This window comes from Gigantopelta aegis, chromosome 10 (assembly GCF_016097555.1).
Source record: "Gigantopelta aegis isolate Gae_Host chromosome 10, Gae_host_genome, whole genome shotgun sequence".
Lineage (NCBI taxonomy): Eukaryota > Metazoa > Mollusca > Gastropoda > Neomphalida > Peltospiridae > Gigantopelta > Gigantopelta aegis.
Genome location: NC_054708.1, coordinates 20,835,823 through 20,850,651, shown reverse-complemented (window position 1 = coordinate 20,850,651; position 14,829 = coordinate 20,835,823). Strand labels below are relative to the sequence as shown.

The window sequence follows — 14,829 nt, the reverse complement described above, 5'->3', positions numbered from 1 at the left end:
ATATATTTTTCTGCATAAAATATTAGTGGCTGTATATTAAACGTGTTTCTGATCGTTCTAATATTTGTACTAGGTTAAATTTAATTTTATTTCCTACAATGGGTTCTTTTCGTACGTACGAAATTATTTGAAGACAAAATTAAGTTTTGGCTTCTTACAACTATTAAGACGACCAGAAACACATTGAATATACAGACACTGATATTCTAAACAAGAAAATATATTTAACATGTAAGTTTAATTGTAGAAATATTTTATTAGTCGGAAACATCTTACAATGCAGCAAACTCAGGAATGTCCCTTTAATTGCTCCAGTTGCATCTCGAACTTTGACCTGGCCGGATGTTATTTGGTATTGTGCTTCACAGAGGAGTATTTTTCTTTTTCTCTTTTTATTGTCTAGCTTTTAGCGACCATTAAAGACAAAACAATTTGTTTTGATTTTTTCAATATTTATTTGTCTTAGAAACAATGCAAATATTGAGTATTGTATAATAATAGTATGCTTGTTGGAAGACAAACATAGGACCGTAGGAACACATTCAGTACATACATATAAATGCTAAAAACCATTACCATAAAATGAGTTTCACAAAGCACCAGACACTTTTAATGTAATAACGGAAATACTTTTTGGCATTTTGATACGATGATGGTGGTGATGATGATGGCGATGATGATGACTGTGATGATGATGATTGTGATGATGGTGATGATGATGATGTAAAATTAATATAATAAATATATTTACAACCATTAGCCCAGCAAAAATGGAAGAATTATAAAGGTATTTTATCAAAATGCCCATGCACATTACAATAGACGTAATACACACATAAACACAACCTATTATATATGTCGTAACAAAAAATATGTTAATAAATAATATATAAATATAAATGCTACAAACCAATGCCATAAAAAGTCTGTTTTACAAAACACCAATAACATTTAATATGATAACTGAGCATGCGTTATGTTAAATTTTCCTTCAACGGAAATACTTTTGGGCACTTTGATATTATAATTATAATAATTATAATGATGATCATAAATACTAAAATATATTTACAACCGTTAAACCCAGTAAATTATAAAATGGTTACAAAAGTATTTTATCAGAATGCCCATTCACATCACTATAGGAGTAATACATCAGCCCTTTCATTAACACAATATTTGTTCCATAACAAAACCAACAACACACGTTGTTAAAAATGGTTGTTTGATGTCCAATCCCACCGCAAATGTATTTAATTCCTGGTTTCATAATTTTCTCGCTTTATAAACTTCGATAATATCATATACTTTTTAACTTGGTGTTTGTTTTTGTTGTTGTTTGTTTTTTTTTTGTTTTTGTTTTTGTTTTTTTTGTTGTTGTTTTTTTTTGGGGGGTTGGGGGGGGGGCGGGGATTGGGGGTGCGTCTTTGGAGATAGCTTAGTATGTATGTCTGCTGTCTGTCAATCTGTCAGGTTTGTATATCTTTTGTTTTGTTTTTTGTTTTGTTTTTTGTTGTCATTTTATGTTTTCTCGTTGCTTTCGATCGTTTTACGAAATGTTCCAGTATTAACTATTACTGTATTAGTTTTGTTATGTTTTGTTATGTAATAAACATTGCGTCATACGAACACAGGGAGGTTTTCGTTCAAGCTGCTAAATATCAATACAACTCAGTTGTACGCAGCTTTCATCTTTATATGGTTGTCTTCGTTGGCCTTCATGAGATGGACAGCGTCTTTCGCCATGGTGTAGTCTCGTTTACGACGATCCGCGGTGTTCTTGACGTCACGCAAAGCATTGTCCATGACGTCTCTGGTCACGTGACTCGGCACCTTTAGTCCGAGAGTCTGCAGTATGGTTTCCGTCTGACACAGGATGCTGAACAGTTTGTTCTCCAGAGTCTTCATCTCGGTCTGCGAGGAGCTGTTCTCGTGTTCAAGGTCATCGACCAGAATCTGTTCCAGAAAGACCAGTACAGTGGATAGATTGATGAAGTCTGTTATTAGAACATCACCCGTCTGAAAAGAAACGAAAGGAATATAAAAAAATAAAAAATAAATGCACATTTTAAATGACTGATTTCGTGCGGTCAGTTTGACATTTGGTGGAGGTGGAGAAAGAGAAATCGAGGGATAGAGATAATGTGAGAGTGTATTCATTCATATTTCATTTCAACTTATTTTCGTGCTTATATCCAATTAAGCTTCAAGCACGCTGTCCTTGGAGAACACCTCATTTGTCTGTGCTGTCTGTCCAGGACAGTGGTTTAGTAGTTAGTGGTTAGTGGTTAGTGAGAAAGAAGAGGCTGTAGTGGTCTTACACCTATCCACCGAGTCGTTAAAACTCGCTCTGGGTGGGAGCGGGTACCGGGCTGCGAACCCTGTACCTACCAGCCTTATGTCCTTTGACGTAACCACGACACCACCCAGCCGGTTGTGAGAGTGTACACGATTGGTTCGTGAGAGAGAGAGAGAGAGAGAGAGAGAGAGAGAGAGAGAGAGAGAGAGAGAGAGAGAGAGAGAGAGAGAGAGAGAGAGAGAGAGAGAGAAAGAAATCAATCGACAGAGAGATACTGATATATATGAACAAATATAGATAATAAAAACGGAAAAAAGGAGAGAGATAGGGATTGACACAGAACAAGAAAGCGATACAGCAACATAGACAAACACATATAGAGAGGCAAACAAACAGGTAGATATTGACATTCCGCCGTTCGAGATCTAGAAGGACACTTGGATAGTTATAACTGAACGGCGATATTACCACTTTATGTAAATGACCTATTGCCGTCAGCCCGCCTCAAATAGTAGGTATAACTTTTATTCATTTTGGGATGGGGTTTTTCCGCGCGGTAACAAATGCTGCGTAGTGTACGGCGCGGACATTGATAAAATAGTATCACAATTTATTTCATTTTATTTTTCCATTTTATTTCAAGCTATTTTCGTGCTTATATCCAATTACGGTTCAATCACGTTGTCCTGGGCCCACACCTCAGCTATTGGCAGAGAGAGAGAGAGTGTGTGTGTATTGGTCTTACACCTACTCATTGCGTCGTTAAAAATCGCTCTGGGTGGAAGCCGGGCTGCGAACCCAGTACCTACCAGCCTTTTGTCCGATGGCCTAACCACGACACCACCGAGACCGGTCACCATTAATGTCCTCACCTCGTTTTTATTGTTCCAGTCCATCACGTGACCAGGAAGCGGCTGTCCGTTGAGGTGAACTTTTTCCAGGTACTGTGCAATGTCCAGACTTGAGTCTATTCTGTGTACAAACTGAAAAACAAAACAGTAAGACTTCTCTAATATTGGAACATTGACAGTATAAAACAAATACCAGTATATTGAAAGGAAAGGAAAGGCGAGGAGAAGAAAAGAAAGGAGAGGAGACCTGGGGCTTTATTCACAAAGGTCACTTAGGCTCTGCTAGACAACAAAGTATCCTCTTTGCAAGTATTTTTGCATTGCACTGCGACATCGTAAAGTTACGAGAGTTTAGTGAATTAGGCCCCAGAGGAGAGAAGAGCGAGTGGATGTGCAGGAAATTATGCGGGTGGGGGTCGGGGGGGGGGGGGGGGGGGGGGGGGGGGGTCTAGACTGTGACGAACAAAATGTGTGGGACGGGGGTTTGAGTCATGAAGAGAACAAGAAAGTAATATTTAATAACACATCACGCTCATTTCAAATTACAGCTGTTTTGGTGTGCAACATAAATGTTGCTACTAATCATAGTATGTTTTCTCTCTGAGACTATATGTCAAAATTACCAAATGTTTAGCTATCATACAACAGTAAAATAATGCAATATTTCTTTTATTGCTCACTTACAAAATGGTTCTTGAGATTTCCCGACAAGATGTGACCCTCTTGGGATCTGATGTAAAGTTCGTTGACTAGATCACTCATGGGAGGTTGGAATGGGAAAACGATGGCTCCTGGGGCTTGACCGGAGGACCCTGCAGGTGCGCATGGTGTTGCCCATGGTAAATCCGGGGCACTTCGTCGTTTCCGGTCCAGTAGTGGGAAATGATGTGAAACCGGAAGAACGGAGCCAGCAAGAAAAACTAACAGTAATCGTCCTGAAATTTTCAAATATAAATATATATATATATTTAAAAACAAAACAAAACTGCAATGATTGGTATAAACAAGAATTAAAGAAGAAATATGTTCGGTGTTTTGTTTGGAGATTTTAGTTTGTGAAATGAATGCTTCTCTGCATGTGTCCATGTCTGCAGGCGCCTTTGAAGGAAGGTTATATTTTATTTAACGACGTACTCAACACATTTTATTTACGGTTATATGGCGTCAGACATGTGGTTAAGGACCACACAGATATTGAGAGAGGAAACCCGCTGTCGCCAATTCATGGGCTACTCGTTTCGACTAGCAGCAAGGGATCTTTTATACGCACCATCCCACAGACAGGGTAGTACATACCACGGCCTTTGATATACCAGTCGTGGTGGACTGGCTGGAACGAGAAATAGCCAAATGGGCCCACCGACGGGGATCGATCCCAGACCGACCGCGCATCGAGCGGGCGCTTTACCACTGGGCTACGTCTCGCTCTCAGGCGCCTTTGAAGTAAATTGCGCATGGGGGCCAGGAGTTATAGACTGCGACGAGCGAAGTGTTTGGGGGGTGGGGGGTGGGGGATGGATCGAGTCATGTTTCCCAGAAAAATACACTGAAAAAAAAACCCTGCACACGCGCCTGTGTCTATATTGATCAATTTTCACTGTTGGAAATGAAGATTTGCATATTAAATTAGAAAGAAGCGATATATCATGTTCAGCGAATCGTATTACATGTCTAGCATTCCCTGGGAATTCAGCCAACAGTGTATAACATGAAGTTTACTTTGACGTATATCGCTTTGTCGTTGAGTCAAATAATGCATTGAAGTGGGCTTTGTAATATTGTTTCCTGTGCTAGGTCACTTTAAATTGCTCAATGTCGGTAATGTGCTCCACATATTTAATGCACAGTGATTTGCCCCGCGTAATGGGACATTGTTAAATCAAAAAGAGATGTCCATTATTGTGCAGCCATTGTAACATGTTATCTGATTACCGTTACAGAAGACCTGTTTTTTTACTATTAAAATTATATATTGGTTATATATGTTTTGCTTATAACAGTAACATCAATATCTGAGTATCCAATTAATTTTATTATGATCGTCTTAATTTTGTAGTAATTAAACTGGATTTTACCTTACAATAACATTTTATTTATTTATTTTATTATTATTTTTTTTTTTTGTGTTTTGTTTTTTTTAACTTAAAAATGCATTTTGAGCTTTAAACAAATGATTGATTTTTTTTGGATTTTTTTTTGATTTTGATTTTTTTTGCGCTCATCTAAGGGGCGGAACGTAGCCCAGTGATAAAGTGCGGTCGGTGTTGGATCGATAACCGTCGGTGGGCCCATTGGGCTATTTTTCGTTCCAGACAGTACACCACTACTGGAATATCAAATGCCGTGGTATGTGCTATCCTGTCTGTGGGATAGTGCTAATAATAGAAAACTGTAGCGGGATTCCTCTTTAAGACTATGTCAGAATTACCAAATGTTAGACATTCAATAGCTGATGATTAACAAATCAATGTGCTTTAATGGTATCTTTAAAAAAAAAAAAAAAAAAAAAAAAAAACCAACAACAACAAAAAAACCCCCCAACCTTTTAACCTCTTTTCAGAATCACACCCACCCTTACCGTACTCCCCTGTAATACGATGGAACAGCCCTAATTGTACATTTTTTTAAATATTTGTCATGCGCGAGATAAGGCATGTAACATCTGTGCTCGATGTCGGCATCCACAGTTATGAAGACTACGAGAAGAAAAACCCGATCAATACGCGAACACCATACTGCGAACTGCTGCGTAACGTAATGCTAACGGTCGTGATGATTAACAGCACAATAATGGAGCCATTCGTAACAACGAACTACATACACTGTACAGAACTGGCGTTAACAGCTGCAGCTGAAGCAGTATAGCAACATCATCAATAGTAGTAATAGTAGTAGTAGTAGTAGTAGTAGTAGTAGTAGTAGTAGTAGTAGTAGTAATAGTAGTAGTAGTAATAGTAGTAGTAGTAGTAGTAGTAGTAGTAGTAGTAGTAGTCAGTAGTAGTAGTAGCAGCAGCAGCAGTAGTAGTAGTAGTAGTAGTAGTAGTAGTAGTAGTAGTAGCAGTAGTAGTAGTTACAGTAGAAGCAGTAGTAGTAGTAATAGTAGTAGTGATGGAGGTGGTAGTTTGACAAGTGGAATGATGATGACGGCCTAGCGGTGTACTTACTCCAGCTTTTAGCCGCATCTGAGATAACTATAGCGACCATGCGGACATTTCGATTAGCAACACGGAGTCCCTTCAGAAGCATCACACCCCCCCCCCCCCCCCCCCCCCCCCGAGCGGACTCGATCCTATGACCTCGTGTACCTGCTTTGTCATAAAAACAAATACCGGTACCTTGCCAAATACATGTATTTCAAAAGCGGAACCGAAACCTTGATATTATTTCGATTTCGTCAGTTAACAAAAGTGATCATTGTATAAACATTGAGTCTTGTATACAGAGGCCGAGTAAAGTGCCTGTCGAGAGATCATTAGATTTATGAATGTCATGTTGACGCATACTCATAATCGTCTGCGGAAAACACACATTAGTACCCTTTATCTTAATGTTTTGGCGAACAGTTTCTTTGTCCGCGTCTAAGGTAAATATTTGTTTAGAGGTCACTAGAAGTTACGGGTTTCTCGCGTTACACAAATTCCATTCCGACGTGATAAAATCAGTGTTTCAATAAAAGGGATTTTTTTTTTCCTCCAGAATTACTCACATATTGATTTACAGTTACCGGAAGTCAAGATTTCCTTCTTTTTTGGCAATCTTTTGTCAGAAACAATAAATGAAGTTTATTCCTTGAAATGATTGACCTTTTATATTGATTTCAAAATAACATATATATATATATATATATATATAAGAAAGAAATGTTTTATTTAACGACGCACTCAACACATTTTATTTACGGTTATATGGCGTCAGACATATGGTTAAGGACCACACAGATTTTGAGAGGAAAACCCGCTTTCGCCACTTCATGGGCTACTCTTTCCGATTAGCAGCAAGGGATCTTTTATTTGCGCTTCCCGCAGGCAGGATAGCACAAACCATGGCCAGTTATGGATCACTGGTCGGTGCAAGTGGTTTACACCTACCCATTGAGCCTTGCGGAACACTCACTCAGTGTTTTGAGTCGGTATTTGGATTAAAAATCCCATGCCTCGACTGGGATCCGAAACCAGTACCTACCAGCCTGTTGACCGATGGGCTAACCACGACGCCACCGAGGCCGGTAACAACATATATATATAATCGGGTCCATAATATGATGTCAGGGACTCGGCAAGCCTCGTTCCTGACAACAAATTAGGTACCCTCGGGTGGAATAGCCCTATCCCACATGGACACATATGAAGGATTCTTTTAATATATATATATATATATATATATATATATATATATATATATATATATATATATATATATATATATATATATATTAACCAATTTTGTTAGCAATTTTAAAAAGTAGATGACCAAATAAAAAATCTTTTTCATATAGGTTATGTAACAGAAATATGTTGGCAAAATTTTGTTTTAATTCCAAATGCCTTTCTTTTGAACTACATCTGACTATATAGTCATAAACGTCTTGCAATTACCATATAAATATATCAGTCAACTATTAAATAATGTTATAATGACACAGTAAAAGAGACAGTCCTGAATTCCCTGCCATTGTTCTCTACTAACACAGCCATTTTGATGACTAAAACTGCGTATTAATGTATTTATTTATTCATTTAGAATATCAGAATTTATATACACACGGAGTTTATCGTCATCCTAATGTGTGTAGTAACTTAAACCGGATTTTACCTTCCTATAATTTTTGCTACAAACGTTATCATACGACGGCATACACATTGGATATAAATAGACCGGTACTCTAAACAAGAAAATATATTTAATCTATAATTTTAGTCGCCAAAAGGCTTTGTTAGTCGGAAACATCAAACTCTCAAATCTTATTCCCATTGACTCGGTAGGGTACAAACAAAAACTCGAGTTAAAACGTTAACTGTATGAGACTATAGCAGGGACTTGCCATAATCATATAAAAATGCCATCGGCAATGACATAAACTGTCAAATGTAATGTCGGTTGGGAAATTCGCACAGTGTATTAGGATACAAAACAGTACGTCAACTATACGCTTGGAGTGATCGTTAAATATATTTTTCTAGGAATGCGTTGTTTAATCATTATTTTATTTTATTTTTGTACGACGTAATTGTTCCGTCACTTTTCATCGGTTATGATAATATTTCATGCACCTAATAAACGTAACACAATAATGTTAACGTCTGGTCAAGTTCATTTCGAATGAAAAAATACCTATAGTTCACTCACTAGGTTTCAAGGTATCTGTAATAAAATAACTAAATACATTACCATTCAATATGTGGGTTTTATCAAATATAATTTCAACTAGTTTATTTCACATTTATAACTTCGACTAGTTTATTTTATTTAAATAAAATAGAGAGACGGAAAGATCTAAACTTCTGAAAGATTGTTTCCGGCCATCACTACACTGGGGGCGAGACGTAGCCCAGTGGTAAAGCGCTCGCTTCATGCGCAGTCGGTTTGAGGATCGATCCCCGTCAGTGGGCGCATTGGGCTATTTCTCGCCCCAGCCAGTATACCACGACTGGTACATCAAAGGCCGTGGTATGTGTCATCCTGTCTATGGGATGGTGCATATAAAAGATCCCTTGCTGCTAATCGAAAAGAGTAGCCCATGATGTGGCGACAGCGGGTTTCCTCTCTCAATATCTTTGTGGTCCTTAACAATATGTCCGATACCATATAACCGTAAATAAAATGTGTTGAGTGTGTCGTTAAATAAAACATTTCCTTCACTATGCTGATTCTGAACAAGAAATACGAAATATAATATTTTCCTTCACTATACTGATTCTGAACAAGAAATACGAAATATAATATTTTCTCACAGAAATATATTTGTCCTGATGTTTGAATGCAGATGACATTTAGATCTTCCATTTTAAGTTTTAAGAAGAGATATTTAAAATTTTAAAATGTATTTAATTAAACATAAAAGTCAAATTTCAAACTTATGAAAAAAAAAGGAGTAAAAATATTCTCAACCAATATTTGCATGTCAATGGTAATGACTATTAATATTGCAATTTGTTAGCTATCATCAACATTTTAAAACAAATAGAAATTCATCTTACCTAGCATATCCATCTATGTGTTTGAGCGCAGCTGTATTTTCTCTTTGTATATTATGTTTGTAAATATGGCACAAAATACACAATAATCACCAAGACTTACCATTTTATACTCTTCTGTCGAAAACTTCGAATACGGAACTGAAAAAAGGGATTCGAAAATTCCCGTTCGCATAGTTTCAGTGATACACCACCTTATGCCACACCTGCTGTCGGAAACGACCGACTTCGTACAACGTAAAGTTATCCACATATCCGAGAACCGGGAGTTTCCACCGCGGGTTTCGACCAATCACATGATTCATTAGAAAATACAGAATCCATTATTAGACAAATTACTAATATTGCGTTTAAAGAGATAAAATAAAACGTTTCGTATTCATTTTGAGAAGCGATGAGTGTCTGTCGTAAAAATCAATATCCGATTGAAATAGTTGTGGGAATCACAAATGTAGAGAGAGGGAGAGAGAACGGCAAGAGTCCTATTGGAGTATTTATACAACGAGATATGAGGCGGTCGGTTCAGCTCAATAAAGATCTGCAAACTGATACTGCGTTACTCCATGACATAGGCCTATTTCTAGCAGCTGTAGCGAAGGGACGGTAACTTAGATTTTCGCATGGGTGGGTGTGGGTGTGGGGGGGGGGGGGGGGATATCATCAGCGTCGGCTGCTTGTTGTATTGGGAAGGAATCCACGTATAACAGTATGACGCACATGTCCCGGTGAGGGAATCAGTGTCCTGATCCTTTCATACTTTCTTCAGGAATTGTGGAAAGCGTGAACCAGCTGCCCAACCTAATACTTCGGGTTTGTTTTGTTTAACGACACCGCTGGAGCACATTTGCTTATTAATCATCGGCTATGGGATGTCAGAATTGGTAATTTGTATATTGTCTTAGAGAGGAAACCGCACAATGTCTTCCATTAGTAGCAAGGGATCGTTTACACGCTTCATCTCCAGAGTCTTCATGGAGGTGGGTGGGTTGGGGGGAGGGTAACAGACATTAACACCTTCTTATGATGGTGGAGATGATGGTGATGATGGTGATAATGATGAAGATGATGGTGATGATCATGATAATGATGATGCTGATGGTGGTGGTGGTGATGATGCTGATGGTGGTGGTGGTGGTGATGACGATGATGATGATGGTGGTGGTGGTGATAATGATGAAATTTGTTATGATGTTGATGATTGTCACGGGGATTCTATAATTCCCGTAACTGAATAAAACACGATTATCAAAATATCTCTCCTAACTGTATATCTATTAGATCTCTCTGTAACAGGCGGTTAAACCCTAGTATGGCTCGTCTAGGTATGATCAGAGATACGATCTTATATAAAGTATATATTATTATAGCACGTTAGTTCTCTAGAAACACAACAAAAACACAATACACTTTGGAATCTGTATTAATCTACGCTGACAAATGTACAGCCATAGTAGTTAATTAATAACAGCAATAATAACAACCCAGAACTGATCACTTAATTAGTTAATCTCTAGGTGTCTAGTTTACACAATATTCTAATCACTTCATCGTTACACCACACCCACACGTGTGATAATTGAGAAACGCTTCCAGGAGAAGTTAATTAATAAAGGAATTACAACACCATTCCTAACTGGTTAATTTTTAATTAACCCTTACTACTCGTTCAGTAACGTGTGATAATTGAGAAACGCTTCTTGGGGAACTTAATTAATAAAGGAATTACAGCTCTATTCCTAACGGGTTAATTTTTAATTAACCCTTAACTACTCTTTCAGTAATCTTGTAACACAGAATTAATACTGGTACCTATCACAATAAAGACAATAACCTACAGTTTACCTAGGTCCTCTAGGATGACTGGCTAAGCTTTATATTACCAAATACTCATATAATGTTAGAACAAAAAGTCTACGATTTCCTTCGTCAGATGACCGAAGACACTGTCTAAAGAATATTGGTATAATACAGTATTAACATTTTTAAAGTCACATCAATCACATCAAGGTTATACACAGAGCAGAAATGATATTTACCAAAGTCCAAACGGACTAACGTTCCCGGGAAGCTTCCTTTTCGTTCTGCTAGATATCTCTAAATCCTAGCTATTTATTATAAATCAGAATATTGCCTGGGGGTACAAGGCGGTACCTCCCCCTATCATCTGATATTTCCACCGCGACCAAGCGGTATTATTTCTCTCTGATCGTCAGACTTACTGACGCCATCGTCGCCAAATCACGGTCGTCGAAACCGCACTCGCAGAGGTATTACGTAACTACTCGCCACATGGCCTCCACAGCTGGACTAAGTGCATATTGGAATGTCCGATCGCGCGAAGTATTACGTAACAAGTTGCCCAGCTAGCTAAGTGCATTTGGAACTGCACACGGCCCTCTAACACAATTAAAATCGCCACAGGCGAAACAAATTTAAGCGCATGTGCCGTCACAATGATGATGATGATGATAACAAACGGTTATGTCGACATTTGGTCTAGAAAAAGAAAGAGATAGTGAAAATCCGCTGCCAGGACAAAGGCTTCTTCTACCGATGAAGAAGGTAGCTATGTTTTATATGAACTGATAAAACAAGAGATACTACGACTTTCGATCTGCCTGTCGTGGGTCGTTGAGCCTAACAAAAAACAACAACAACAACAACAACAACAGAACAACACGTCCACACAACGCGAGCTATTCTGCGATCCATCGCACCATAGTTGAGCGCTCTACCACAGACTTCACCACCCCTTCACCACCACCAACCCCATCCCCGACCCCGCTGCTAGGAATGCTCTTTAAGATAAAGGTCATAGAGGGAAGTAATATCGCTACATGCTCTGTTGCTGTTGGTTCTTCTAAAATTACTTTTCAACAACCTGCGCACACAAAACTGGAATATATCTCGCACATCTACTCGCCAATTTCCGCTTATGTACGTCATTGAATACAAAGTCTTGGCGTTCTTGTTCTTTTTCTCTCTCTCTCTCTCTCTCTCTCTTTTTTATTTTTTATTTTTATTATATTTTTTTTTAACACATATCCTACACTAGACAGAGATCCATCTTTCTGTCGCATGCAGTTGTTCTACCCGTGTTCTACATTCAAGTACCACATGTATTTATCAATACCAATAAAACTAAACACTCTTATGGAACTGTTTATGTTCTTCCTTGGCATATAGGGGCGGGAGTTTTCTCAGTTATGTTGAGTGCTAGCCTGAGCTGATCCATTCAACTGACTGGGGGTTTTCTCGTTCCAACCAGTGCACCACAACTGGTGAAATGCCGTGGTATGTAGTTTTCCACAGACAGATGACTTGCTGCTAATGGAAAAATGTAGCGGGTTTCTGACTAAGTGTCAGAATTTAAAAATGTTTGACATCCAGTAGCCGATGATTAAATAATCAATGTGTTCTAGTGGTGTCGTTAAACAAAACAAACTTTAACTTTTCTGTCAAATTTAATTGTTCCCTTCTACCTTCTATCTGCATGTACAAGATGTCGTTATCAATACATATAACGATCGCCTGATGCGTGTCGATCCACAACTGGTGTAACAAAGGCTGTGGTATGTACTACCCTGTCTGTGGGATGGTGCATATAAAAGAGCCCATGAAGTGGCGACAGCGGGTTTCCTCTATTAATATATGTATGGTCCTTAACCATATGTCTCACACCATATAACCGTAAATAAAATGTGTTGAGTGCATCGTTAGATAAAACATTTCCTTCCTTACTTGGCATATATTTCTGACTATCGATCTTAATACTACTGTGCCTGAAATAATAGTATGGCTTTCAGACGGCACATACGTATGTTAGTCCATGAGCCAGGACCCACAAGTTTGCCAATTAGTACCATCGGTGAGGGGGAGGGGGGGGGGGGGGGCACGAATGCGTAGAGTGATTTTTGTCAAGGCCTAATTCCCTGTAGATGAACAAAGTATGATAACATTGCAAAACTTACAGCTTTCTGTGTGTATGTCACGGGGATTCTATAATACCCGTAACTGAATGAAACACGATTGTCCAAATATCTCTCCTAACTGTATATCTATTAGATATCTCTGTAACAGGCAGTTATACCCGCTGTGGCTCGTCTAGGTATGATCAGAGATACGATCTTATATAAAGTATATATTATTATAGCACGTTTAGTTCACTAGAAAACACAACAAAACACAATACACTTTGGAATCTGTATTAACCTACGCTGACAAATGTACTGCCGCAGTAGTTAATTAATAACAACAATAATACAACCCAGAACTGATCACTTAATTAGTTAATCTCTAGGTGTCTAGTTTACACAATATGCTAATCACTTCACCGTGACACAACACCCACACGTGTGATAATTGAGAAACGCTTCCAGGAGAACTTAATTAATAAAGGAATTACAACACTATTCCTAACTGGTTAATTTTTAATTAACCCTAACTACTCATTCAATAACCTTGTAATACAGAATTAATACTGGTACCTATCACAATAAAGACAATAACCTACAGTTTACCTAGGTCCTCTAGGATGACTGGCTAAGCTTTATATATATATATATATATATATATATATATATATATATATATATATATATATATATATATATATATCAGAACGGTGAGCCTACAGAATACTGCGTCAGATGACCGGCAGCACCGTCTAAATAATATTGGTATAATACAGTATTAAATATTTAAAGTCACATCAATCACATAAAGGTTATACAACAGAGCAGAAATAATATATTTACCAAAGTCCAAACGGACTAACGTTCCCGGGAAGCCTTCCTTTTTGGTTCTCTCCGATATTTCTAAAACTCTAGCTATTTATTATAAAATCGAATATCGCCTGGGGGTACATCGCGGCACCGAATCTTACCATGTTAGTTTCGACCACGCCCACGCCGGCATATTTTTCTCAGATGGTCAGACTCAATGACGTCTAGTCCCCAAAATCACGGTTGTAAAAACCGCACTCGCGGAGGTATTACGTAACTACTGGCCACATGGTCTCCGCACCTGGCTGGGTGTGTATTGGAAAAGCTCGATGACCGTCGCGCAAAGGTATCACGTAACAAGTTGCCCATCTGGGCTTAAGTGCAATTTGGAACTGCACACGGCCCTCTAAAACAATTAATATCGCCACAGGCGAAAACAAAATTAAGAGCATGTACCGTCACAGTGTAACTACTAGTTTTGTTACTCTATCTCCATTTTCACGGCAACTTTAGTTCTATCAAGTTGCTTAAGGGGCCACCATGCAAATGACATTGTTACATAATTATAAAAACAATTAGGGTGATAACACTTGGTAGATAGGGAGTTAACAGATTTGACCATTCATATATGTTAACAATATTGAATTTTTTTTAAAGTTATGGTCTCACATAACACTTTTTCGGTAACGTTACAAAACACAATTCGCACAATTGTACACACATTTCACATTAAAGTTAGGTTCACAACAACAAATATACTT

At 38.1% G+C, this 14,829-nt stretch overlaps 1 protein-coding gene across 1 annotated transcript; it reads right to left on the bottom strand.

Moving 5' to 3' along the window:
* Positions 1-445: 445 nt before the first annotated feature.
* Positions 446-9,762, bottom strand: LOC121384532. Its single transcript, XM_041514961.1, has 4 exons — positions 9,448-9,762; positions 3,835-4,085; positions 3,172-3,282; positions 446-2,019 (listed from the first exon to the last, which is right to left on the bottom strand). Exons 2-4 carry the CDS (start codon positions 3,910-3,912, stop codon positions 1,672-1,674), a joined length of 537 nt encoding a protein of 178 aa, XP_041370895.1. The 5' UTR covers positions 3,913-4,085; positions 9,448-9,762; the 3' UTR covers positions 446-1,671.
* Positions 9,763-14,829: the final 5,067 nt, after the last annotated feature.